Below are 27224 nucleotides of genomic sequence, written 5' to 3' on the forward strand. Positions count from 1 at the left end.
TATTTGTGTGTTGTGAATTCTGTGGCAGAGCTCCCTCCTGTGGTCACAAGTGGTACTGCGGCTTCTGAGTTTCCTTCCTCAGGTGATGTGGTGAAGTCGTAAGGTGTTGCTCTATTTAACTCCACCTAGTGCTTTGCTCCTGGCCTCCAGTCAATGTTCTAGTGTTGGTCTTGCTTCCTCCTGGATCTTTCCTGTGGCCTGTCTGCTCAGCATCAGCTAAGTCTGCTTGTGTTTATTTTGTTGCTATATTTTCTGTCCAGCTTGCTTTTTGGGTTTTGCTTGCTTGCTGGAAGCTCTGAGACGCAGAGGGAGCACCTCCGTACCGTTAGTCGGTGCGGAGGGTCTTTTTGCCCCTCTGCGTGGTTGTTTGCAGGTTTTTGTGTTGACCGCAAAGCTATCTTTCCTGTCCTCGATCTATTCAGTAAGTCGGGCCTCACTTTGCTAAACCTATTTCATCTCTGTGTTTGTATTTTCATCTTACTCAGTCATTATATGTGGGGGGCTGCCTTTTCCTTTGGGGAATTTCTCTGAGGCAAGGTAGGCTTATTTTTCTACCTTCAGGGCTAGCTAGTTTCTCAGGCTGTGCCCGAGGCGCCTAGGTCTGTCAGGAGCGCTCCACGGCTACCTTTAGTGTGGTATTATAGGATTAGGGATTGCGGTCAGCAGAGTTCCCACGTCTCAGAGCTCGTCCTATGTTTTGTGGGTTTTGTCAGGTCACTTGTGTGCTCTGAACTTCAAGGTCCATTGTGGTTCTGAATTACCTAATCATAACATTGTGATATTGACTAACTCATGTTTTTATTTATGTTAGGAGCATTAAAGGGGTTGTCCAGGTTTGTAATGAGTCTGCAGTCATTCTTTGTGACTGCAGACTTCTGAATTCTCACAGTGCGCCCTGCACGCTGTCAGGATTCTCTCGTGCTGGTGATTTACATACATGCGGTCACGTGCTGACTAGACATGTGTGGCCTCACTCAATGAAAATGAACTGAGCGAGGCCGGCACGTCTAGTCGGAATGTGGTCAGAAGTATACAAATCACATGCTTTTGCTGACATGACCGTCCACCGGCAAGGGAGAATCCTAAAAGAATTCAGAAGCTGCGATGTCAGGATTCAGCTCTGCAGGTTCCAGTAGTCGTCACATGGACACTTCACTCATATGCGACTTTCAGACTTGTGGTCCTGTGACAACGAGCTTCTCTTCTGCTTCTCTCAGTTTTTCACTGAATATTGAGAGCATTAGGGAGAGGAGCTCGTGGGTACATGACTAAGTGTGAAAATCACATATGTCCTGGGGGGGGGGGGCGCCGAAATGAATTCTTGCCCCGGGTGCCAGAAACCCTAGATACGCCTCTGACTAAACCCATGAGTGATTTGCTGTTTATACGCATTGACGTAAAGATTAGAACTATACAGAAATTGCTTTAAGAGCTCACACCTGAAAGCGGTTATCACAGAGCGAGTATTCTATTTGCTTCAAGTCAAGTTTGGTATGTTAGCCTATTATGTAATTGTAAACTGTAATGGCTGTTTTATATATCAGAAGGATATTTTTGGGACTGAAAGTCAATTTATACCAAACAATTATTGTTAGCAAGTGTTCCTAAAAATGCTCACTTCAGAATAATCTTGCAGCAAAATGACGATCACCCAACAATTGGGCAAGATGCTCATTTGTTGGGTGAAATGATCTTTTGGGCTGCACATAAGACCACTATTTTCAGCAATGGCATTGTCTTGTTTAAACAGGACTCGCACTACCGAGAATAATGACGGTCTTGTACATAAGCTATGCACATAGACTTTTAGGAAATCTCTTCAACGGGTTTTCTCTAGAGATGAGTGGATTGCTTCATGCAACCTCGGGCCACGATCCAGGTCAGTGTGATCTGGCCATGGACATGAGCTGGGCAAATTTTCTTAACCTCCGGGATCCCAAGCTCAGCTTATGATTAGCCGGGCAGTAAAGACATCAACGCCACACTGGAAAACCTAAAATCTCAGGACCATTGTGCAGCTCCTGTCCAGAGAGCACTGACTTGGACTGGGGACTTGGGTTGCGTGAAGCAATCTGCTCATCTCTAGTCTTCTCTAATGCTGCCTTCAGAAAAAAACAATAAATGGAAAATGGGCATTCCTAAGAACACTCATTCCTGAATATCAGGCCATCTAAATAGGCCGGCAAATGATAAATAAGAAAATTTGTCTGATGTAATTAGTGCTTAGCTTACTTTAAAATCATCGTTTTCAGCAGCACATTGTGCTGTGTAAACAGGACATGTGCTGTTAAGAACAATGATATTTTATGTGCACAGAACAATAATATTAGCAAGTATTGTATGTACAGTGCATGGAATTGGGGTCTGCCAATCTAAACAAGCTATTAAACAACCGTCGATCAGCTTGCATGTACAGATGTGCTCAAAAGTTTACATACCCGGCAGAATTTTTGCTTTCTTGGCCTTTTTCCTGACAATATGAATGATAACACCAAAACTTTTTCTCCACTCATGGTTAGTGGTTGAGTGAAGCCATTTATTGCCAAACTACTATGTTTTCTCTTTTTAAATCATAATGACAACCCAAAACATCCAAATGACCCTGATCAAAAGTTTACATACCCCATTTCTTAATACCATGTTTTGCCCCCTCTAATATCAATGACAGCTTGAAGTCTTTTGTGGTAATTGTGGATGAGGTTCTTTATTTTCTCAGATGGTACAGCTGCACACTCTTCTTGGCAAAAAGCCTCCAGTTCCTGGAAATTCCTGGTCTGTCTAGCATGAACTGCACGCTTGAGATGTACCCAGAGTGGCTCAATGATATTGAGGTCAGGAGACTGAGGTGGCCACTCCAGAACCTTCACTTTGTTCTGCTGTAGCCAATGACAGGTCGACTTGGCCTTGTGTTTTGGATTGTTGTCATGTTGGAAAGTCCAAGTACGTCCCATGCGCAGCTTCCGGGCTGACAATTGCAAATTTGCCTTCAGTATTTGCTGATAACGTGCTGCATTCATCTTTTCTTCAACTTTGACCAAGTTTCCTGTGCCTTTGTAGCTCACACTTCCCTAAAACATCAGCGATCCACCCCTGTGCTTTACAGTAGGAATGGTGTTCCTTTCATCATAGGCATGGTTGACCTCTCTCAAAATGTAACATTTATGGTTGCGGAGAAAAAGTTTTAGTGTTATCATGCATATTCTCTGAAAAAAGGACAAGAAAGCAAAAATTCTGCCAGGGGTTGTAAACTTTTGAGCACAACTGTAGCTGATTGATATGGCTAAAGTCGACACATGTAGACCCAGCTTAACAGTGCAGTATTGATCGTGTTCACTATAAGCAGGTTTATAGAGTGTTCCCCAAAATCTCTGCTATTATAGCACCTTTCAATGTAGAGCATAATTTTAAAAGAGTGTCATCACTGGTAAAATACAAAATTAGATCCAAAATGCAAATGTCCATTTCTCAGCCAACATTCATAAGACAAAAACTTTTTATATTTGACATGAGTTATGTAAATATTTTCTGTTCTAAGAGGTGTTTTATGTATGAAATAACAATAACTTTGACAAATATAATTTAAATTTTGTGTTAAATATTTTTCTACTAAAGGTAAAAATGCTACAAAATCATGATGTTTTCTGTTCTGGGTGTCCTTTTCTGAGCACCAATAAAATACAAATAAGGTATAGAAGAATACCTTGAGGACCTGTAAGAAAATAGTACTCAATATCTGTCCATATATACATGGCACTTAAAGTGGTTATTCCAAGAACAAAGTTTATTTTAATCGATATATCTTGGAATAATAATAATTTCCACAATTGGAAGTGTTTAAAACAAATGTTAATGTGCTTAGATAATCTTATAAATGCACTCCTGCTTTGTACTGTGTAATGGCTGTGTCTGACAGTACTGGAACATAATCTGATCATAACATCAAATAATGCACAGAGCCATGACACCATGACACAGGACACAGCAGGGGCACATTTATAAGATTATCTCAGTACAGGATACCTTTTTATATCACATCCAACTGTGGAAATTATTATTATTCCAAGATGTATTGATTAAAATGAACATTAAAATTAACATTGTTCTTGGGAAGACCCCTTCAAATTGTAAAACAGCATACGTAGACAAAACTAAAAGGCACATAAGTTATTAAAGTCCAAGAATGCTGTACAATCAGACTTGTCTCATCTCTTGATCCTTAAACATTGGCGCTTTTAGCATGGGTAGGTGAACCGGACCCCTGAGATGAGTAATAAAATCGGTTTTCCATGAACGCTTGAGATTCTCCTGAACAGCAAACAATAACTATTCCACCAAACAAGCAGAACGCTGCCCCAATCCATCCTGCGTACAAGGAGTAGCCAAAAGTCACAATGGTCGTCTCCTTGTGTGTAGACACTGGAAACCATATGGTGGCCATGATGGAACTCAATGCTGTGGAAAACAAAGAAAAGTGTTAACAGAGAAATAATTCACTGTGGTTATATATATAATATAATACTTTACAAATCCTCTTTTTTATAATTTATGTTTCAGTTAAAATTACTTTTAAAGGGCCAGTCTTAGAAAGGACATGAAGTTTATTTGTTTAATAAGTGTGCCTTCATCTTCGCAGCAGGCTACCTAGTATTGCTTTGTGATGATGCTGAAGAATAATCCTTTTCCAATGGTTATTGCACGAAATAGTAAAATGTATTAGTTATTCCTTCAGTAAAAAAACAAATCGGCATTTCCAGATACTTTTATACATCCTAAAGCCTAGTCTTTTCTTCTACCATGCTTGATTGCAGGTTGTGGAAATACTTAGAATTGTACTTCATTGCTTCTGATACAAACAGTACATACTGCTTTCTATTACTTACAAAGATTACAAGTCCTAACACCTTTTTCTACACCTCAGAGTTGGCATTGAAATGCAGTTGGATTTTTAAACTTTTTTCGGGAATGGTTTCTTGACAGCTACTGTATACCTGCTGGCTTCCCACAGCGGAAGAAAGGGCAGAAACAGCAGGAAATATATTTTCAGAGTTGAAATAAGATTGGAACTCTATTTTGTTGTAACGTCGGATTCACACATCCCTTGCTACCATGCAAGAGAAACAGACCTATCTTTTTCTAAGCTGTCATCCAAGTTGACTCCTAATTGCACTAGTTTTTTCTCATCCCTTTTTTATCCATTGAAGCAGGTAGACTGTCTGCACTTTTTTTAACCAATGACGCTTAACAATGTATCAGTTAAAAATGGATTAAACTGGCATCAAACACTAAAGTACACAATATGTCTTCCAAGTTTCACCTGTGTCTCACAAATCCTCATAAACTTTAATGACCGAGTCTGATCCCTATAATCTGATGAATGATTGGGACACCTTCTGAGTCTCATGGACTGCAGACCCAATTTTGAAGCTGATGTGTTTATGTATAAATGTAACTCTAAAGGTCTGTTTACTGTCCCAGAAAAAAAACGGACAGCACTAAGACATGTCACAGGGATGTGTGAATATAGCCTGAGAAGGAAAGTTGATAACGGTTTTGACTAACATGTCTTACACATTTATAAACTTCGGTTGTGGATTATTATATTATATGTATATCAAAGAAAAACAAATAATTGAAGTTTTTGGTTGTATATATTTTCTGATCACTAAAACTTTTTTTTGCCAGTGTTTGTATGTATATTAAGCCTAAAAATGTAAAAGTTGTTCCACTTGCTTTGCAGTTGAATGCACTTTAGTTTAAAGTCTACCTAGTCATGATCACTACTTAGCCCACATTGAGAATCCTCCAAAACACTTTCTGAACCTAAACAAATGTTAGTAATATCAGCTTGATAAACTAGTTACTTAAAAATAATTTACTTAGGATAGGTTCACATTTGCGTTCAGGAGGGCTGCGTATAACTGTGTACTTCCTCCCTGAAGCTCCGCCTATGCGCCGCCTACTTCTGTATGTGTCCTGCGTTTCCCTGCATACTTATCTTTAACATTGGGTACGCAAGGACGCGGCGACCGCACAGAAATGCAAAATTTTGTCTTTTCGTGCGGTCATCGCACACGTCAAATCGCCACATGTGGCCGAATCCACATACAACGCATGTCCTTGTGTACCCAATGTTAAAGATAAGTACGCAGGGAAACACAGGACGCATACAGAAGTAGATAGAGCGTAGGCGGAGCTTAAGGGAGGAAGAAGGGAGGAAGTGCGCAGCCATCCACAGCCCTCTTGAATGCAAATGTGAAACCAGCTTTAGAGCTGCATATATTAAAGGTTTGTTTAATGGAAAGTCAGAATGCTATTTCCAAACCAGACTTACTGTTTCAAGTCAGAAAACATGTTTGACTAGGTTCACACATCATACCCTAATTTAACCCCTTAATGATCACCAATACGTCTTTTAACCCCTTTACCCCCAAGGGTGGTTTGCACGTTAATGACCGGGCCAATTTTTACAATTCTGACCACTGTCCCTTTATGAGGTTATAACTCTGGAACGCTTCAACGGATCCCAGTGAATCTGACATTGTTTTCTCGTGACATATTGTACTTCATGACAATGGTAAAAATTCTTTGATAGTACCTGCGTTTATTTGTGAAAAAAACGGAAATTTGGCGAAAATTATGAAAATTTCGCAATTTTCCAACTTTGAATTTTTATGCAATTAAATCACAGAGATATGTCACACAAAATACTTAAAAAGTAACATTTCCCACATGTCTACTTTACATCAGCACAATTTTGGAACCAAAATTTTTTTTTGTTAGGGAGTTATAAGGGTGAAAAGTTGACCAGCAATTTCCCATTTCTACAACACCATTTTTTTTTAGGGACCACATCTCATTTGAAGTCATTTTGAGGGGTCTATATGATAGAAAATACCCAAGTGTGACACCATTCTAAAAACTACACCCCTCAAGGTGCTTAAAACCACATTCAAGAAGTTTATTAACCCTTCTGGTGCTTCACAGGAATTTTTTGAATGTTTAAATAAAAATGAACATTTAACTTTTTTTCACAAAAAATTTAATTCAGCTCCAATTTGTTTTATTTTACCAAGGGTAACAGGAGAAAATGGACCGCAATCATTGTTGTACAATTTGTCCTGAGTATGCCAATACCCCACATGTGGGGGTAAACCACTGTTTGGGCGCATGGCACAGCTCGGAAGCGAAGGAGCGCCATTTGACTTTTCAATGCAAAATTGACTGGAATTGAGATGGGACGCCATGTTTCGTTTGGAGAGCCCCTGATGTGCCTAAACATTGAAACCCCCCACAAGTGACACCATTTTGGAAAGTAGACCCCCTAAAGAACTTATCTAGAGGTGTGGTGAGCACTTTGACCCACCCAGTGCTTCACAGAAGTTTATAATGTAGAACCGTAAAAATAAAAAATCATATTTTTTCACAAAAATTATCTTTTCGCCCCCAATTTTTTATTTTTCCAAGGGTAAGAGAAGAAATTGGACCCCAATAGTTGTTGTACAATTTGTCCTGAGTAAGCTGATATCCCATATGTGGGGGTAAACCACTGTTTGGGCGGATGGGAGAGCTCGGAAGGGAAGGAGCGCCGTTTGACTTTTCAATGCAAAATTGACAGGAATTGAGATGGGATGCCATGTTGCGTTTGGAAAGCCACTGATGTGCCTAAACATTGAAACCCCCCACAAGTGACACCATTTTGGAAAGTAGACCCCCTAAGGAACTTATCTAGAGGTGTGGTGAGCACATTGACCCACCCAGTGCTTCACAGAAGTTTATAATGCAGAACCGTAAAAATAAAAAAATCATATTTTTTCACAAAAATTATCTTTTCGCCCCCAATTTTTTATTTTTCCAAGGGTAAGAGAAGAAATTGGACCCCAAAAGTTGTTGTACAATTTGTCCTGAGTGCGCTGATACCCCATATGTGGGGGTAAACCACTGTTTGGGCGGATGGGAGAGCTCGGAAAGGAAGGAGCGCCGTTTGACTTTTCAATGCAAAATTGACAGGAATTGAGATGAGACGCCATGTTGCGTTTGCAGAGCCCCTAATGTACCTAAATAGTAGAAACCACTCACAAGTGACACCATTTTGGAAAGTAGACCCCCTAAGGAACTTATCTAGATGTGTGGTGAGCGCTTTGACCCACCAAGGGCTTCACAGAGGTTTATAATGGAGAGCCGTAAAAATAAAACAAACATTTTTTCCCACAAAAATTATTTTTTAGCCCCCAGTTTTGTATTTTCCCGAGGGTAACAGGAGAAATTGGACCCAAAAATGTGTTGTCCAATTTGTCCTGAGTGCGCTGATACCCCATATGTGGGGGGAAACCACTGTTTGGGCGCATGGGAGGGCTCGGAAGGGAAGGAGTGCCATTTGAATGCAGACTTAGATGGAATGGTCTGCAGGCGTCACATTGCGTTTGCAGAGCCCCTAATGTACCTAAACAGTAGAAACCCCCGACAAGTGACACCATTTTGGAAAGTAGACCCCCTAAGGAACTTATCTAGATGTGTGGTGAGCGCTTTGACCCACCAAGGGCTTCACAGAGGTTTATAATGGAGAGCCGTAAAAATAAAACAAAAATTTTTCCCATAAAAATTATTTTTTAGCCCCCAGTTTTGTATTTTCCCGAGGGTAACAGGAGAAATTGGACCGAAAAATGTGTTGTCCAATTTGTCCTGAGTGCGCGGATACCCCATATGTGGGGGGAAACCACTGTTTGGGCGCATGGGAGGGCTCGGAAGGGAAGGAGTGCCATTTGAATGCAGACTTAGATGGAATGGTCTGCAGGCGTCACATTGCGTTTGCAGAGCCCCTAATGTACCTAAACAGTAGAAACCCCCCACAAGTGACCCCATATTGGAAACTAGACCCCCCCGGGAACTTATCTAGATGTGTTGTGAGAACTTTGAACCCCAAGTGTTTCACTACAGTTTATAACGCAGAGCCGTAAAAATAAAAAATCCTTTTTTTCCCACAAAAATTATTTTTTAGCCCCCAGTTTTGTATTTTCCCAAGGGTAACAGGAGAAATTGGACCCCAACAGTTGTTGTCCTATTTGTCCTGAGTACGCTGATACCCCATATGTTGGGGTAAACCCCTGTTTGGGCACACGGGTGAGCTCGGAAGGAAAGAAGCACTGTTTTACTTTTTCAACGCAGAATTGGCTGGAATTGAGATCGGACGCCATGTCGCTTTTGGAGAGCCCCTGATGTGCCTAAACAGTGGAAACCCCCCAATTATAACTGAAACCCTAATCCAAACACTCCCCTAACCCTAATTCCAACGGTAACCCTAACCACACCTCTAACCCTGACACACCCCTAACCCTAATCCCAACCCTATTCCCAACTGTAAATGTAATCTAAACCCCAACTGTAACTTTAGCCCCAACCCTAACTGTAGCCCTAACCCTAGCCCTAACCCTAGCCCTAACCCTAACCCTAGCCCCAACCCTAACCCTAGCCCTAACCCTAGCCCTAACCCTAGCCCTAACCCTAGCCCTAGCCCTAGCCCTAGCCCTAGCCCTAGCCCTAACCCTAGCCCTAACCCTAACACTAGCCCTAACACTAGCCCTAACCCTAGCCCTAGCCCTAATGGGAAAATGGAAATAAATACATTTTTTTATTTTTCCCCAACTAAGGGGGTGATGAAGGGGGGTTTGATTTACTTTTATAGCGGGTTTTTTAGCGGATTTTTATGATTGGCAGCCGTCACACACTGAAAGACGCTTTTTATTGCAAAAAATATTTTTTGCGTTACCACATTTTGAGAGCTATAATTTTTCCATATTTTGGTCCACACAGTCATGTGAGGTCTTGTTTTTTGCGCGACGAGTTGACGTTTTTATTGGTAACATTTTCGGGCACGTGACATTTTTTGATCGCTTTTTATTCCGATTTTTGTGAGACAGAATGACCAAAAACCAGCTATTCATGAATTTCTTTTGGGGGAGGCGTTTATACCGTTCCGCGTTTGGTAAAATTGATAAAGCAGTTTTATTCTTCGGGTCAGTACGATTACAGCGACATCTCATTTATATCATTTTTTTATGTTTTGGCGCTTTTATACGATAAAAACTATTTTATAGAAAAAATAATTATTTTGGCATCGCTTTATTCTCAGGACTATAACTTTTTCATTTTTTTGCTGATGATGCTGTATGGTGGCTCGTTTTTTGCGGGACAAGATGACGCTTTCAGCGGTACCATGGTTATTTATATCTGTCTTTTTGATCACGTGTTATTCCACTTTTTGTTCGGCGGTATGATAATAAAGCGTCGTTTTTTGCCTCGTTTTTTTTTTTTTTTCTTACGGTGTTTACTGAAGGGGTTAACTAGTGTGCCAGTTTTATAGGGCGAGTCGATACGGACGCGGCGATACTAAATATGTGTACTTTTATTGTTTTTTTTTTTTTTATTTAGATGAAGAAATGTATTTATGGGAATATTTTTTTTTTTTTTTCATTATTTAGGAATGTTTTTTTTTTTTATTTTTTTTACACATTTGGAAATTTTTTTTTTTACTTTTTTACTTTGTCCCGGGGGGGACATCACAGATCAGTGATCTGACAGTTTGCACAGCACTCTGTCAGATCACTGATCTGACATGCAGCAGTGCAGCCTTCACAGTGCCTGCTCTGAGCAGGCTCTGTGAAGCCACCTCCCTCCCTGCAGGACCCGGATCCGGGACCTGGAGCAGGGAGGGAGGGCGGCAAGACCCTCGCAGCAACGCGATTACATCGCGTTGCTGCGGGGGTCTCAGGGAAGCCCGCAGGGAGCCCCCTCCCTGCGCGGTGCTTCCCTGCACCGCCGGCACATCGCGATCATCTTTGATCGCGGTGTGCCGGGGGTTAATGTGCCGGGGGCGGTCCGTGACCGCTCCTGGCACATAGTGCCGGATGTCAGCTGCGATAGGCAGCTGACACCCGGCCGCGATCGGCGCCGCTCCCCCCGTGAGCGCTGCCGATCGCATATGACGTACTATTGCGTCCTTGGGAAGTAGGGCCCACCCCCCATGGACGCAATAGTACGTCTGATGGCAGAAAGGGGTTAACTGACCTGAGATATAAGAGAATAGCCTCCCCATACAGGGGACAATCCAGTATCTGTCGGCTGTACACTATAGCTGACAACTTGCTGCATTAACCACGATCAGTGTTTGCACCGTCCATATCTCTTTAACCCCTTAGATGCTGCTGTCAATAGTGACTACATCATTATAAATGGTTAACAGAGTGTGGGGGCTTCCTCTTTATCCCAATTGGTGCCCTCAGATCACGATTTTGTGGTCCTGATGTTTGCGATGGCAATTCACGACCAAATAGCGGCCTTAGAGTTGGCCGGCTGTTGTAATCTGTTCAGAAGTTAGCGGCATTTAGGTGGTAAAAATACACTTTTTCATTTCTGTCATGCCACTTTGCATTATTTCATGAAAATCACCTGAAGGGTTAATAAACTACCTGACAGCAGTTTTCAATATATCAGGGGGTGCTGTTCTTAAAATGGTATCACGTTTGGGAGTTCCCAATATATGAGACACCTAAAGGCACTTCAAACCTGGATAGTCCCCTAAAAAAATAAAATGTAAATTTCCTTGAAAAAATGAAAAATTGCTGCTACATTTTTAAACCTCCTAAAATGCTAACAAAATACAATAATGTTTTACAAATGGTGCTGATGTAAAGCAGAATGTGGGAAATGTTATTTATTAATGGTTTGCTGTGGTATGACCATCTGGATTAAAGGGATAATCATTCAAATTTTGAAAATTGCTAATTTTTTAACATTTTTCTCAAGTTTTTGATATTTTTTTTATAAATAAACACAAAACATATTGACCTAAATTTACCATTATCATAAAGTATAATGTGTCACGAAAAAACAATCTCAAAATCACTGGGATTTGTTGAAGTGTTGCAAAGTTATTACCACATAAAATGACACTGGTCAGATTTCAAAAATTTGGCTCCGTCACTAAGGGGTTAATAGGTTTTTTAGCAAGTTTAATTTAACAGAAAAAAACACAGTGAGAATGGAAACCAAAATGGAAACCAGATGGCTCCATTATAGTTAACGAAGCACTCCCACCAAACTGTTTTTTTGCCTAAAACTAGGTAAATATATGACTAGTGTAGTGTACGTGTCATAATATACTTATCAATTGTCATTCTTCTTCTGGATCATGTGACAGCTGATCCTACTTGCCGGGTGACACTGAGGTCTATGTGTAAGTCAAAAGTCACTTTTACAACATAAGTCTTTGGAGCATTATAACAACACTCCATAGACTTACTGTCACAGGTTTACCATGACAGAGAGGAGCCAAAAGACCGCAGTATCTGATTTCTCCTACTCCTGCACTGATTAGAAGCACTTTACCTTCTTATTAAATGGTGTAAAAATATTTGGCAGTGCAGGGGTTAATCTGCTCTGTTGAGAGCTCCTAGAGGTTAAGGCTCTCAGCTGTGCACTGTTAGCCACTCTCATCTCCTATATAATCTGGGTCCTGGCTAGCACTCATTATCAGAGTTAGCTTTTGCTGTATGGCTGCAGGTTGTTGGTAGTCATTACTGGAGAAGGTGTTTAGTTGATTTGTCTTTGATTGTTGCTAGGTTTTGAGTGTGTGAGAATTCCCCTTCTTCTCATACTTTGGTTTAACCCATCCTCCACTCCCCGATGCATTCCTTTGTTGTCTGAGTATAATAATCTTTATTTTTTATATAGCGCTAACATATTCCGCAGCGCTTTACAGGTTGCACACATTATCGAGTATATTTGTATGCTTGGCATTTTTCATTATCCCTGTGTTTGTGTTACCTTGTTAGTCTGGTTGGTGTATTATGGTACACTACTACTCACCTCTTCCCTGGGTGGTGGAAGGGTACAGACTGAGGGCGGATTCAGGAGCTAAGGCAAGGTACGTGGCCCTGGCGTCTTCACCATCAGAAGTAATCTGGGGAACAGGGAGAGCTAGGGAGCCCCTAGCGTTAGGGACAGCGAAGGAGCCCCTGGTTCTGGGACACCCAACAACAGAATTATGACACTTATATTGTAAAAGTGTCTTCCAGCTCATTCACAAACCCCAGCGTGATCTGGCAAGTCGAAATTGCCAGCAGGTGAGTGAGAAGAGGACTGGAGTGAAGCTGGAAACTGAGGAAGTTGTCCATTGGTAACTACAGTATATTACAGCACGTACACTACACTATTCATTTACACAGGTTAAACAATATGAAGTTTGATGGCAGTGCTTTGTTAATGGTGTCTGACCAGCATCACTCATAGACTGGAGCCTGGAGGGTAGAATTTCTTGAGAGAGTTTTATTTATCTGTTAATAAAGTGGAACCGGAAAATTGAACTCCAAATGCTAGTATGATCCTAACTTAAGAATGCATGAGTAAGAATCTGGCATCCTTTCAGGAACCATTCCTATTAAAGTCCCTATAGCTCACAGATCTTTTCAACTGTTGAACCGTTCAGGCTGAAAGTGCATTCATATGCAGGGTGACAGCTTTTCATGTTGGAGAACTTTTGGCTGAACTTTAATTTTGATCTGCTTTAAGTTATATACAAATTATAAAAGTTATGAGAAATGTTATGTGAATTCTGGCTACTCAACTCTTTTTATGGCGGCAGATATATATAGAAATTTGGTTTTATCAAGTCTGAATCTTTGGACTTCATGTCTGGCAGTGACTTATTCCCCTCTGAAAAAAAAACATGTATTCTCAGCCAAAATAAGCATGCAGAGATAGCTATCGTCCATATGATCGTTTAGTTCACAACTATCTCGTGTGTATGGCTGGTTTCAGTGGCAGAGGTAGTCATTGGATCTGGTCCCCCACCTTCACCATGCCCCCACACTTATAGCATGTTTCTTAGCTGTATGGGACAAAGTAGCCTAGAGCCTGAGTTAGCTCCCCTACCCCAGAAAAAATAATACAAAGACAATATTAAAATGTCACAAATAAACACAGCATTAAGATAGTTTTATAAGTAAAATGTTTAAACAATACAGTAATATAGTTACCGAATAACAAATATTATATCCATAACATTACTGAACAAAGTCCACTATATCAATAACACCAGATACAAGAAACAGATAATGCCTCCACACCATCACCATATATTACTATCACAGTGTTTGAATATAACCAACTATAGCAAGACCAACATACCAATAACACCTCATACGAGGGACATATAATATCACAACACAATCCCCAGACCACCTATTACCACCACCACATAGTGACTAAATAATACCATCATACTGATTAGCACAAAAAAAAAATCATAGAACTAAGACTAATATTACCCTATACAATAACTGTATAATTGAAGGTATCAGGTAATTCCAGAAACTCACTAGTGATTTCACCAATTAAAGTAATTTGTTTTCTCTTTTCTTCTTAACCCAGCACAATTTGTCTCTGCAAATTGTAGCACAGACATGTATGGTTGATCACTTTTAGAGTGCCCTCCACACATTTCCCCCACTTCTACATTAACAACACCTCCCTTTTGTTCTACGGTAAAAGTAGTCTCAAAGATTGGATACAGTATTGATGCTTCCTTATGTGTCCACCGTACAATAATAAAGCTTATGTCCCCTTTGATCCCAAAGACAGTAGAACTGTCCCCACAGTGGCACTAATATAGCAGCATTGTCCACCTAATATGCCCACATACAGGTGTAATGTTCATGTTTGTAGACCTGATATACTGGTGATATTGTCCTATTTGGCCCCCATACATTAATATCCCCTATCTTGTCACCATAATGTAATGATGTCCCCACATTCTGACTCTCATACATTATGAATGTCCCCCTATGTGGCACCATATATGTTCACAAATTCTGACCCATTTAATTATGCCTCCCTATGTGGCCCACATATAGTAATAATGTCCCCCAAATCTGGTACTCATAAATTATGTACCTCAATTTTGGTCCCCATATTGTAATAATACCCCCCAATTCTGGTACCATAACTTAAGCCCTCATATGTGGCCCAATATTGTCTTAATGTCCCCCAATTCTGAACCCCATAAATTATATTCCCTTATTCTTGCCCCCATATTGTAGTATCCAGCATAAGTTATTCTCCCCATATTGTCATTATGTCCACCAATTATAACTCCTATACATTCATATTGGCCCCTTATGTGGCACTGATTTTGCTCCACAATTTTCCTTCACAGTTCTATACTATTTAAATTAGAAAACACTCTCTTACCTATCCGTTCTCACACTGAGATTCTTTGCCCTCTCCCTCTGCCTCCAAGAATATCGGAGGCCACAGCTGCTGTAAATGCCGACATCATCTCGGTCTCACCTCACAGGTGGCACAATGATATCACACCAGCATTACGTCATAGGCCCCATCTGACATCATTACACTGGAGTGCTCTGCAGCTGCGGACGTCTGATAGGTCTGCAGCTGTAGAGTAAGGCTGGGCAGAAAGCCGCTGCTCTTTTCCTCAATCTTCATCTAGAGGTTTGTCCAAGAATGTACTTCAAGTTGAACATAGCGCATGCCCTGCAGGTCCCCCAAACCCACAGACCCTGTTGCAGTCACACTCCCATTCTTAGGTATTTAATGGGTATAACCTCTCTCTTCATATTATTTAGTTGTAATGCAACTGCAAGGCAATTGCACGCAACATCCATCAGGGGGCGCAGGTGAGGGGAAACAGGTAGCGCTCACTGTGTAGCACCACAGTGCAAAGCGCGGAATGCCACTAGGAGGTGCCAGAGTAGTCAGACAGGCCGATCAGCAACAAACAGGAAGACAAAGTACCAGAGGTCACAGCAATGCACGTGGTCAGAGACAAGCCAGAAATCAGAACCAGACGGGAGCACGGGATCCAAAACATGAGACAGAAGATGCAGTCTAGGTGTGAGCCAAAGAGTCAAAGCCAGACGGGAAATGTAGTAACAGAGACGGAAAGCAGGAGGCAGAGTTCAGAATTCAAGCCGAGTCATACACTGTAGGAAACCACCAAACACAAACTAAGTCAGGGATAGGGAATGGGTCAGGCACAAATACGGGTAGTCTGAGGCAGAAGGATCACAAGGGAATACGGGTCAGCTGCTCAAGCCAGAGACTGGAACTATCACTGACAAATGCTACCAGAAATGGCACCAATAAATAGCCACCCACGAACCAAAGAGAGGCAGTGACTCATTTAGTATATTAACTTTCAATTGACAATTGTGCAGAACTGTGTTTAAATTGTGATTTCCTAGTGGTTATATACAGGTGCTTCTCACACAATTAGAATTTCATCAAAAAGTTAATTTATTTCAGTTCTCCACTACAAAAAGTGAAACTCATATATTATATAGAGTCATTACAAACAGAGTGATCTATTTCAAATGTTTACTTCTGTTAATGTTGATGATTATGGCTTATAGGAATTGAAAACCCAAAAATCATTATCACAGTAAATTAGAATACTTTAGAACACAAGCTTGAAAAAGGATTTTAAAATGTGTAATGTTGGCCTACTGAAATGTATGTTCAGTAAATGCACTCAATACTTGGTTGAGGCTCCTTTGGTATCAATTACTGCATCAATGTGGCAGGGCATGGAGGCAATCAGCCTGTGGCACTACTGAGGTGTATGGAAGCCCAGGTTGATTTGACAGCAGCCTTCGGCTTGTCTGCATTGTTGGATCTGGTGTCTCATCTTCCTCTTGACAATGTCCCATAGATTTTCTATGGGGTTTTAATCCAGGTATTGGTACTTTTGGCAGTGTGGACAGGTGCTAAGTCTTGCTGGGGAATGAAATTTCTATCTCCAAAGTGCCTCTCCACTCCTCCTCCAGACTCTGGGACCTTGATTTCCAAATTAACTTACTTTCATCTAAAATCAACACTTTGGACCACTGAGCAACAGATCAGCTCTTTTTCTCCTTGGCCCAGGTAAGACGCTTCTCGTATTGTCTATTGGTCATGAGTAGCTTGACACAATGTGATACTTGTAGCCAATGTTCTGGATAGGTCTGTGTGTGGTGGCTCTTGAAGCAATGACTACAGCAGCAGTCCACTCTTTGTGAATCTCCCCCAAATTTTTAAATCGCCTTTTCTTAAAAATCCTTTCAAGGCTGCAGTTATCCCAGTTGCTTGCGTCTACCACACTTTTTCATTTCACTCAATTTTCCATTAACATGCTTGGATACAGCCAGCTTCTTTAGCAATGACCTTTTGTGGCTCACCCTCCTTGTGGAGTGTGTCAATGACTGCCTTCTGGACATCTGTCAAGTCAGAAGTCTTCCCCATGATTGTGGAGCCTACTGAAACCGACTAAGGGACCTTTTTAAACACTTAGGAAGCCTTTGCAGATTTTTTTTTTGTTAATTATTCTTATTTACTGAGATAATGGCTTGGGGGTTTTCGTTGTCTGTCAACCATAATCATCAATATTAACAGAAATAAGCACTTGAAATAGATTACTCTGTAAGTAATGACTCTATATAATATGAGTTTCACTTTTTGTATTGAAGAACTGACATAAATTAACAATTTGATGATATTCTAGTTTTGTAAGAAGCACCTGTATGAAGTCTGGAATATGGTGACACTTTTTTTCAGATAAAGTATAAGTCTAACAAAACTTTCATAACACTGGCTTCTGAAGGTGTAAAAAATAGGTCGACCACGCTCTTTGTTTCAGACAAGAGACAGACTTGGATCAAGCCGGGCTACTGACTTTGATGTTTGGAAGGAAAACTTTAATTGAGACACTGAATACCTAATCTAAATGCTCTTCTATAAACCTCGGGGTGTTGAAATCTTCAATGTATTTAAAATTCATGCATTCAACAGAAAACTACTTAATTACTAATGCATCAGAGGGAAATGTATTCTACTTACTAATACATGTCAGGAAAAATCAGCAAACAAATATTGAATGTATTTGCTCTTGTCTAACAAGGGAGCAGAAAATCACCTTTACAGAATCAATCGTTTTGTAAAAAACACAATAGTTTTTATAGTAAAGGATAATACACTGCGAAAAACTTCTACCCATTTATTTGAAGGATTCCAATGGTCCCAGCATGGTCCCACAATAAGAAAAACACTATACTCCCCTACCACTTCGTTGTAGCTGTGCCAAATCCCCTGATTTTTTTTATACTTAGACCATGCTGAGAAAGGGGCAGAAAATCATTTTCATGACCTAATGGGTCTTTGGTAAAGTTTACAAAATGCTATGGCTTATTAACAGGTTCAGTGATTTCCTGGAGATTCTTTAATCCTTTATATCTTTATTACAACTAAATAATAATGATATTTACAATAAACAATATTTAGCCCTCTAATGCAAATTAGGTTAACTTGCAAAATTAGCAAACTTTTTGCTGTTTACAAAAAACAATCAAACAAGAATAATGTAACTACCGCAACACAACAAACATAACAAGTGGTTTCTCCAAATGCAACACAAAACACCTCTTTTAATCTCTTCACAACCAATTTGACGTGTATTTACGTCATCTGCCGTGTTGCTGCCTTTGATGTGGGCTCACACACTGATCCCGCAACTTTCACTGCACTTGATGGCTGATTCAATCAGCCATCATATGCCTTGAATTTCTGTTAACCAGTTAAATGCCACTATCAATCACTGACAGCAGCATTTAACACATGAAGACAGGAAGCGCATCATTGATCCCGCAGCTTCAATTCAATAAAGTAAAAACAAAACTTTAAAAAATATTTTAAATAAAAGAAACAAATTCAAATCACTCCCCTTTTGCCCTATTAAAAATAAAATAATACAAAAAATACACATATTTGGTATCGTCCTGTTCAGAAATGTCCCATTTACCAAAATATGAAATAAATTCATCTGATGTAAACGACACATCGAGAAAAACAATCAAAACAACAGAATTACTATTTTTGTTGCTGCAAATTTGCAATAAAATACAATAAAAGGTGATCAAAATATTTTATCTATCTCAAAATGGTATTAGTAAAAATTCAGCTCAGGACACAAAAAATAAGCCCTAACACAGCACCAGATCCTGAAAAATTAAAAAGTTACGGGTCTCGGAAAATGAAGACAAAAGTGGGAAAAAATGTTGACGATTCTTTTTTTTCACCACTTAAGTAAAAAAAAACTGTACATGTTTGGTATCTGCTTACTTGTACTGACCTAGGGAATCAAATTGGCAGTTTTACCACATATTGAACATGGTAAATAAAAAATGCCAAAAACAATTGTGGAATTGCACTTGTTTTGCAATTTCACCACACTTGGAATTTTTTTTTCCCGTCTTCTAGTAAACTATGCGGCAGAATGAATGGTGTCATTCAAAAGTTCAAAGCAAGCAATGGTAAACTGACTGAACAGCGAACTAGTCTGAACTGGTGCATAACCAAAAACAACTTTCATAGCAAATAGATGAATAATTGCACTCAATTGTACTAAAGCAAGGGGATGCGTGATGCATGAAATGTGAATAACCTAATGGCTTGTGAAATTTATGAAAAAACACATGAGATGCTTAGCACAAAATTGGGCCAAAAATGTGAGACATCCACCAATGTTAAGGTAGTCTCGTGGATCGGATGGGTCCCTGACCTGACTGCCTAGTGTGAACACTTACCTCTGGCTAATATCATGGTAAAGCCTGCATTTATAGGAAGGTCGGAAACAACTGTGTTTGGATGTAATTAAAATCACAGCATGGTGAAGGGCGGGGCGTTCAAGTCAGAAAAAAATAGTACACAGCAAGCAATGGCAAACTGACCGAACAGCGAACTAGTCTGAACTGGTGCATAACCAAAAACAACTTACATAGCAAATAGATGAATGGCTGTACTCAATTTGCCATTGCTTGCTGTACTGGCATCTGCGGGCAAGACTGTGGTTTTGGTGGTTGTAAATAGGTACAGTAAAATGGTTAATTTTGTCGCATTACCAGCATTTCCAAATGCCAAGACTCTTGCTCAGGTGTTTATAAATGAGATTGTGAAGCTTCACGGGGTTCCCTCTGATGTGGTGTCATATCAGGGGACCCAGTTTGTTTCCAAGTTCTGGAGGGCGTTCTGTTCTCAACTGGGGGTGCAGCTATTCTTTTCCTCTGCCTTCCATCCCCAGTCGAATGGACACACCAAGAGCATTAACCAGAATTTGGAGACCTACCTCAGGTGTTTTTTCTCCAAAAATCAGGAGGATTGGACATCCTACTTAGAGCTGACAGAAAATGCCTGCCAGGTCCGGACCTGAATGTGAATGACTTGCGTGGTTGTCTACAAAGAACATCAGGTTGAAGGTTCCTTCCTGGAAGTTGGGACCTAGATTTGTTGTTCCCTATAAAGTAACCACCGTCATTATTCCAGCAGGGTTTCGTCTTGAGCTACCTCAGGTTCTTAAGATCCACAATGTCTTCCATAGGTATTTGCTCAAAAAGTATGTGGAACGTCTTGAACCCTCACCCTTACAGCTGTCCCCAATAATGGTTGATTTTAATCTCGAGTTTCAGATTTCGAGGATTGTGGATTCTTGCCTCCAACTTCATCCCATGCAATACTTGGTGCACTGGAAAGGTTATGGTCCAGAGGAAAGGATGTGGGTCTTGGCATCAGAGGTGAATGCCCCCAGGCTGGTTCGTTCATTTCACACCTTTTATCCAGAGAAACTTGGTCCTGAGTGTCCGGAGGCCACTCGTAGAAGGGGGGTATTGTCACGGGTGTGTCAGAAGCTGCGGACAGTTGCAATGAATCTAACTGCAGAAGGTTTCTGCTTTTGGCCTTGCAGACGCCTTCATAACCCTTCTCACTCTTTGACCCAAAGGCAACCTTTCTCCGGATCTAATTGACACACCTGGACCTGGGTGTTTATAGACTCCCAGCCTGCTTCTGGGAGTCATCGCTGATATTTCCATTTCACCCTGTTGAGGCTTGGAGTTATAGCAGTTGGCTATCTTCCTCTTTGGTGTTGCTGGAGGACGTCTGTGTTTCATCTCTTCTCAAGATAAGTGTTCCCCTTGTTTGTCTATCCCAGCTGTCTTTAGCAGCACTGGGGATTGACAAGTGCTCATCCCATCCTTCCCTAAGCAGGGCTTATCGGCAGGGTAAGGCAGAGATTAGGTTCCTGCTTGATGAGAGGTGCAGAACCTATATAGGGATGTTTAGGGCAGACAGGGTGACTTTAGATCTGCCTAGAGGTCTCCACTCCCCTCTTTCCTAGTATTCGGCTCCTGGCCTCCACAGTCACCAGACCTGAACCCAATCGAGATGGTTTGGGGTGAGCTGGAACGCAGAGTGAAGGCAAAAGGGCCAACAAGTGCTAAGCAGCTCTGGGAACGCCTTCAAGATTGTTGGAAGACCATTTCCGGTGACTACCTCTTGAAGCTCATCAAGAGAATGCCAAGAGTGTGCAAAGCAGTCATCAAAGCAAAAGGTGGCTACTTTGAAGAACCTAGAATATAAGACATATTTTAAGTTGTTTCACACTTTTTTGATAAGTATATAATTCCACATGTGTTAATTCATAGTTTTGATGCCTTCAGAGTGAATTTACAATTTTCATAGTCATGAAAATACAGAAAAATCTTTAAATGAGGTGTGTCGAAACTTTTGGTCTGTACTGTACATGTTTTTGCAGATAGGTTCCCTTTAATCATATGTAATGCCAAGCATGTTTTGTAGAAAACCATTCTTTCAACACAGAGAGAAAGCAATTTTCTTACAGAGGAGCAGTTAAGAGGTGAATTTGCAGGCAACAGCCAGGGACATGTTCACCTATTCAGACGGTATGAATTCTCCGTCAGCACTGGATGTGACTCACAGATGAATCATGCACTATATTACCTTAGACATTAGTCATCTTTTTTCCAAGCCTAACAGAAAGCAAAAGCACAGCTCAGCGGGGTGAAAACACATCATAAACAGCAACATAAGTCACAGCAATATCAACAGCCAAACAGAAGCTTTTAAAGTATTCGGAAAAGTAATCATTCCTCACTTAGTACTAAATGGAAAAAAGTCAGCGTTCTGTCTGACCGGCATTTCTGAAAACTTTTTGTGATAAATTTTCCAGCATTCCTTGCGCTTGAGTGAGCTGTAGTCAGGAAACATAAAAAATGGATGGATTTCTGTGATGATGTACAGATAGTACCATAAGCAGAGATGTCTGGTGACACCATTGTGAAGATGGATCTATTGTTTATTTGTAGATATAGGTGGAATAGGGTTTTCTCATAGTACAGTGAAGGAAATAATTATTTGATCCCTTGCTGATTTTGTAAGTTTGCCCACTGACATGAACAGTCTATAATTTTAAGGGTAGGTTAATTTTTAATATTGAGAGATAGAGTATTAAAAATAAAATCCAGAAAATCACATTGTATAAATTATATAAATTTATTTGCATTTTGCAGAGAGAAATAAGTATTTGATCTCTCTGGCAAACAAGACTTAATACTTGGTGGCAAAACCCTTGTTGGCAAGCATAGCAGTCAATTTTTTTAGTTGATGATGAGATTTGCGCACATGTCAGGAGGAATTTTGGTCTACTCCTCTTTGCAGATCATCTCTAAATCATTAAGATTTTGAGGCTGTCGCTAGGCAACTCGTAGCTTCAACTTCCTCCATAATTTTTCTATGGGATTAAAGTCTGGAGACTGGCTACACTGACCTTAATATCAAAAAAATAAAGGGAACTCTTAAACAACAGAATATAACTCCAAATAAATCAAACTTCTGTGAAATCAAACTGTCCATTTAGGAAGCAACACTGTTTGACAATCAATTTCACATGCTGTTGTGCCAATGGAATAGACAACAGATGTAAATTATTGGCAATTATCAAGACACACTCAATAAAGGAGTGGTTCTGCAGGTGGGAACCGCAGACCACATGCTTTCTGGCTGATGTTTTGGTCACTTTTGAATGTTGGTTGTGCTTTCACACTCGTGGTAGCATGAGATGGACTCTACAACCCACACAAGTGGCTCAGGTAGTGCAGCTCATCCAAAATGGCACATCAATGCGAGCTGAGGCAAGGAGGTTTGCTGTGTCTGTCAGCGTAGTGTCCAGAGGCTGGAGGCGCCACCAGGAGACAGGCCAGTACACCAGGAGACATGGAGGGGCCGTAGGAGGGCAACAACCCAGCAGCAGGACCGCTACCTCAGCCTTTGTGCAAGGAGGAACAGGAGGAGCACTGCCAGAGCCCTGCAAAATGACCTCCAGCAGGCCACAAATGTGCATGTGTCTGCACAAATGGTTAGAAACCGATTCCATGAGGATGGTCTGAGTGCCCGACGTCCACAGATGGGGGTTGTCCTCACAGCCCAACACCGTGCATGATGCTTGGCATTTGCCACAAAACACCAGGATTGGCAAATTCGCCACTGGCGCACTGTGCTCTTCATAGATGAAAGCAGGTTCACACTGAGCACATGTGACAGACGTGACAGAGTCTGGAGATGCAGTGGAGAGCGATCTGCTACCTGCAACATCCTTCATCATGACCGGTTTGGCAGTGGGTCAGTAATGGTGTGGGGTAGCATTTCTTTGGAGGGCCACACAGCCCTCCATGTGCTCACCAGAGGTAGCCTGACTGCCATTAGGTGCCGAGATGAGATCCTCAGACCCCTTGTGAGACCATATGCAGGAACAGTTGGCCCTGAGTTCCTCCTAATGCAGGACAATGCCAGACCTCATGTGGCTAGAGTGTGTCAGCAGTTCCTGCAAGATGAAGGCACTGAAGCTATGGACTGGCCCGCCCATTCCCCAGACCTGAATCCGATTGAACACATCTTAGACATCATGTATCACACCAACCACCAACGTCACATTGCACCACAGACTGTCCAGGAATTGGCGGATGCTTTAGTCCAGGTCTGGAAGGAGATCCCTCAGGAGACCATCCGCCGCCTCATCAGGAGCATGCCCAGGCATTGTATGGAGGTCATACAGGCACGTGGAGGCCACATATACTACTGAGTACATTTCCTTGTCTTGAGGCATTTCCAATGAAGTTGGATCAGCCTGTAACTTCATTTTACACTTTGATTTTGAGCATTATTCCAACTCCAGACCTCCGTGGGATATTAGTTGTGATTTACGTTGATAATTTTTAGGTTTCATTGTTCTCAATACATTCCAGTATGCAATGAATAAAGATTTTCAACTGGAATATTTCATTCAGTGATATCTAGGATGTGGGATTTTAGTGTTCCTTTTATTTTTTTGAGCAGTGTATATACAGGGTGGGCCATTTATATGGATACACCTAAATAAAATGAGAATGGTTGGTGATATCAACTTCCTGTTTGTGGCATATTAGTATATGGGAGGGTAAAACTTTTCAAGATGAGTGGTGACCATGGCGGCCGTTTTGAAGTCGGCCATTTTGGATCCAACTTTATTTTTTTCAATGGGAAGAGGGTCATGTGACACATTAAACTTATTGAGAACTTCACAAGAAAAACAACAATGTGCTTAATTTTAACATAACTTTATTCTTTCAAGAGTTATTTACAAGTCTCTCTTTGTTTACAGCCATTGACATGTCACAGAGGTTAGAAATTGTGTTGATGTTTGGTGAACACAGTACCTTGGTCCTTGCAGCAGATTTCAATGCAAGACACCCTACGTAAGAAAACTGTTACCATTCCCATTTTATTTAAGTGTATCCATATAAATGGCCCACCCTAAAATGTTTGCCTCATCACTGTGTAAAGTGAAGGTCCTGTTCCAATTTTTGTTTTCCCCACTCTGCAAATTCAGCCCACCGATCTGGGTCACCAACCATTCCCCCATCCTGGTATATATATATATATATATATATATATATATATATATATATGTATATATGTATGTATGTATGTATGTATGTATGTATGTATGTATATATATATATATATATATATATATATATATATATATATATATATGTATGTAATATATGCCGCTAATTATAGACCTGTCTCTAATCTTCCCTTCATCTCTAAACTCCTCGAACGCCTGGTCCACTCCCGTCTTACCCGCTATCTCTCAGATAACTCTCTTCTCGACCCTCTTCAATCTGGCTTCCGCTCTTTACACTCTACTGAAACTGCCCTCATTAAAGTCTCTAATGACCTACTAACAGCTAAATCTAATGGTCACTACTCCATGCTAATTCTCTTGGATCTCTCTGCAGCATTCGACACTGTGGATCATCAGCTCCTCCTCACTATGCTCCGCTCCATCGGCCTCAAGGACACCGTTCTCTCCTGGTTCTCCTCCTATCTCTCTGACCGATCCTTCACTGTATGTTTTGCTGGTTCCTCCTCCTCTCACCTTCCCCTTACTGTTGGGGTTCCTCAAGGATCAGTCCTAGGCCCCCTACTCTTCTCGTTGTATACTGCCCCTATTGGACAAACAATCAGTAGATTTGGTTTCCAGTACCATCTCTATGCTGACGACACCCAATTATACACTTCTGCTCCCGATATCACACCGACCTTTTTAGAAAACACCAGTGATTGTCTTACCGCTGTCTCTAACATCATGTCCTCCCTCTATCTGAAACTAAACCTGTCAAAAACTGAACTCCTCGTGTTCTCTCCCTCTACTAACCTACCTTTGCCTGACATTGCCATCTCCGTGTGCGGTTCCACCATTACTCCAAAGCAACATGCCCGCTGCCTTGGGGTCATCCTTGATTCTGACCTTTCATTCACCCCCTACATCCGATCACTGGCTCGCTCTTCTTACCTGCATCTCAAAAACATTTCTAGAATTCGCCCTTTTCTTAATTTCGACTCTGCAAAAACTCTGACTGTTTCACTTATTCATTCTCGTCTGGACTATTGTAACTCTCTACTAATCGGTCTCCCTCTTGCAAAACTCTCCCCGCTCCAATCTGTCCTGAATGCTGCAGCCAGGATCATATTCCTCACCAACCGTTACACCGATGCCTCTACCCTGTGCCAGTCATTACACTGGCTACCCATCCACTCCAGAATCCAGTACAAAACTACTACCCTCATCCACAAAGCACTCCATGGCTCAGCACCACCCTACATCTCCTCCCTGGTATCAGTCTACCACCCTACCCGTGCCCTCCGCTCCGCTAATGACCTCAGGTTAGCATCCTCAATAATCAGAACCTCCCACTCCCGTCTCCAAGACTTTACACGTGCTGCGCCGATTCTTTGGAATGCACTACCTAGGTTAATACGATTAATCCCCAATCCCCACAGTTTTAAGCGTGCCCTAAAAACTCATTTGTTCAGACTGGCCTACCGCCTCAATGCATTAACCTAACGATCCCTGTGTGGCCTATTTATAATAAAAAAAAAAAAAAAAAAAAAAAGGTTCCTCGCATCATGTTCTCATACACTTTATGCAGTATTAGCCCTCTGTGTCTGTACTGCTACATACTTAGGCAGGTAACTGGTTCATGCAGCTTTACATGAACACCTGAGCCTTACACTATGGCCGGTCCGAATAACTAAAGCAATTGTTACCATCCACCTCTCGTGTCTCCCCTTTTCCCCATAGTTTGTAAGCTTGCGAGCAGGGCCCTCACTCCTCCTGGTATCTGTTTTGAACTGTATTTCTGTTATGCTGTAATGTCTATTGTCTGTACAAGTCCCCTCTATAATTTGTAAAGCGCTGCGGAATATGTTGGCGCTAAATAAATAAAATTATTATTATTATTATTATAATATACCCTTCATCCTGGCATATATGTCCCTCATTCTGGCCCCATCCTCAAGCACACCAAACCACCATCATATATTTATTTCTGCCGTCGTTATACCCATTCTAACAAACCGATCTTATCGTCATACTGATTATTTCATATGCTCGATAACTAATTTTAAAACTGTGGTAGGGCGATATAATAATAATAATAATAATAATAATAATAATAATAATATGCTAACTAATGGGTGACTGTGCTATATTTATGTACTGATGATGGTTCTGGTGCTGCATACATGTACCGATTGTGCTTCTGGTGATGTATTAATGTACTGCTGGTACGTTTAGTGATGTATTCATGTATTAATGGTGCTTCTGGTTCTGTCTTTATGTACAGATGGTGCTTTTGGTGGTGTATTCATGTACAGATAGTTGTTCTGGTTCTGTAATCATGTACTGATGATGATCATGATGCTGTATTTCAGAACTGATGGTGGTTCTTATGCTGTACTTCTGTACTGTTATTGCTTCTGATTCTAAAAACACATAACAAACC

At 41.0% G+C, this 27224-nt stretch overlaps 1 protein-coding gene across 1 annotated transcript in view; it reads right to left on the minus strand.

Moving 5' to 3' along the window:
• Positions 1-1357: 1357 nt before the first annotated feature.
• CLDN11 (claudin 11) overlaps positions 1358-27224 on the minus strand; it is a 79071-nt gene continuing 53204 nt past the window's right edge. Inside the window, exon 3 of the mRNA XM_069727337.1 lies at positions 1358-4452. Coding sequence (XP_069583438.1) covers positions 4217-4452 — 236 coding nt within the window. The 3' untranslated portion in view covers positions 1358-4216. The remainder of the gene's footprint in view (positions 4453-27224) is intronic.

This window comes from Ranitomeya imitator, chromosome 5 (genome assembly GCF_032444005.1).
Source record: "Ranitomeya imitator isolate aRanImi1 chromosome 5, aRanImi1.pri, whole genome shotgun sequence".
Taxonomy (NCBI): Eukaryota; Metazoa; Chordata; class Amphibia; order Anura; family Dendrobatidae; genus Ranitomeya; species Ranitomeya imitator.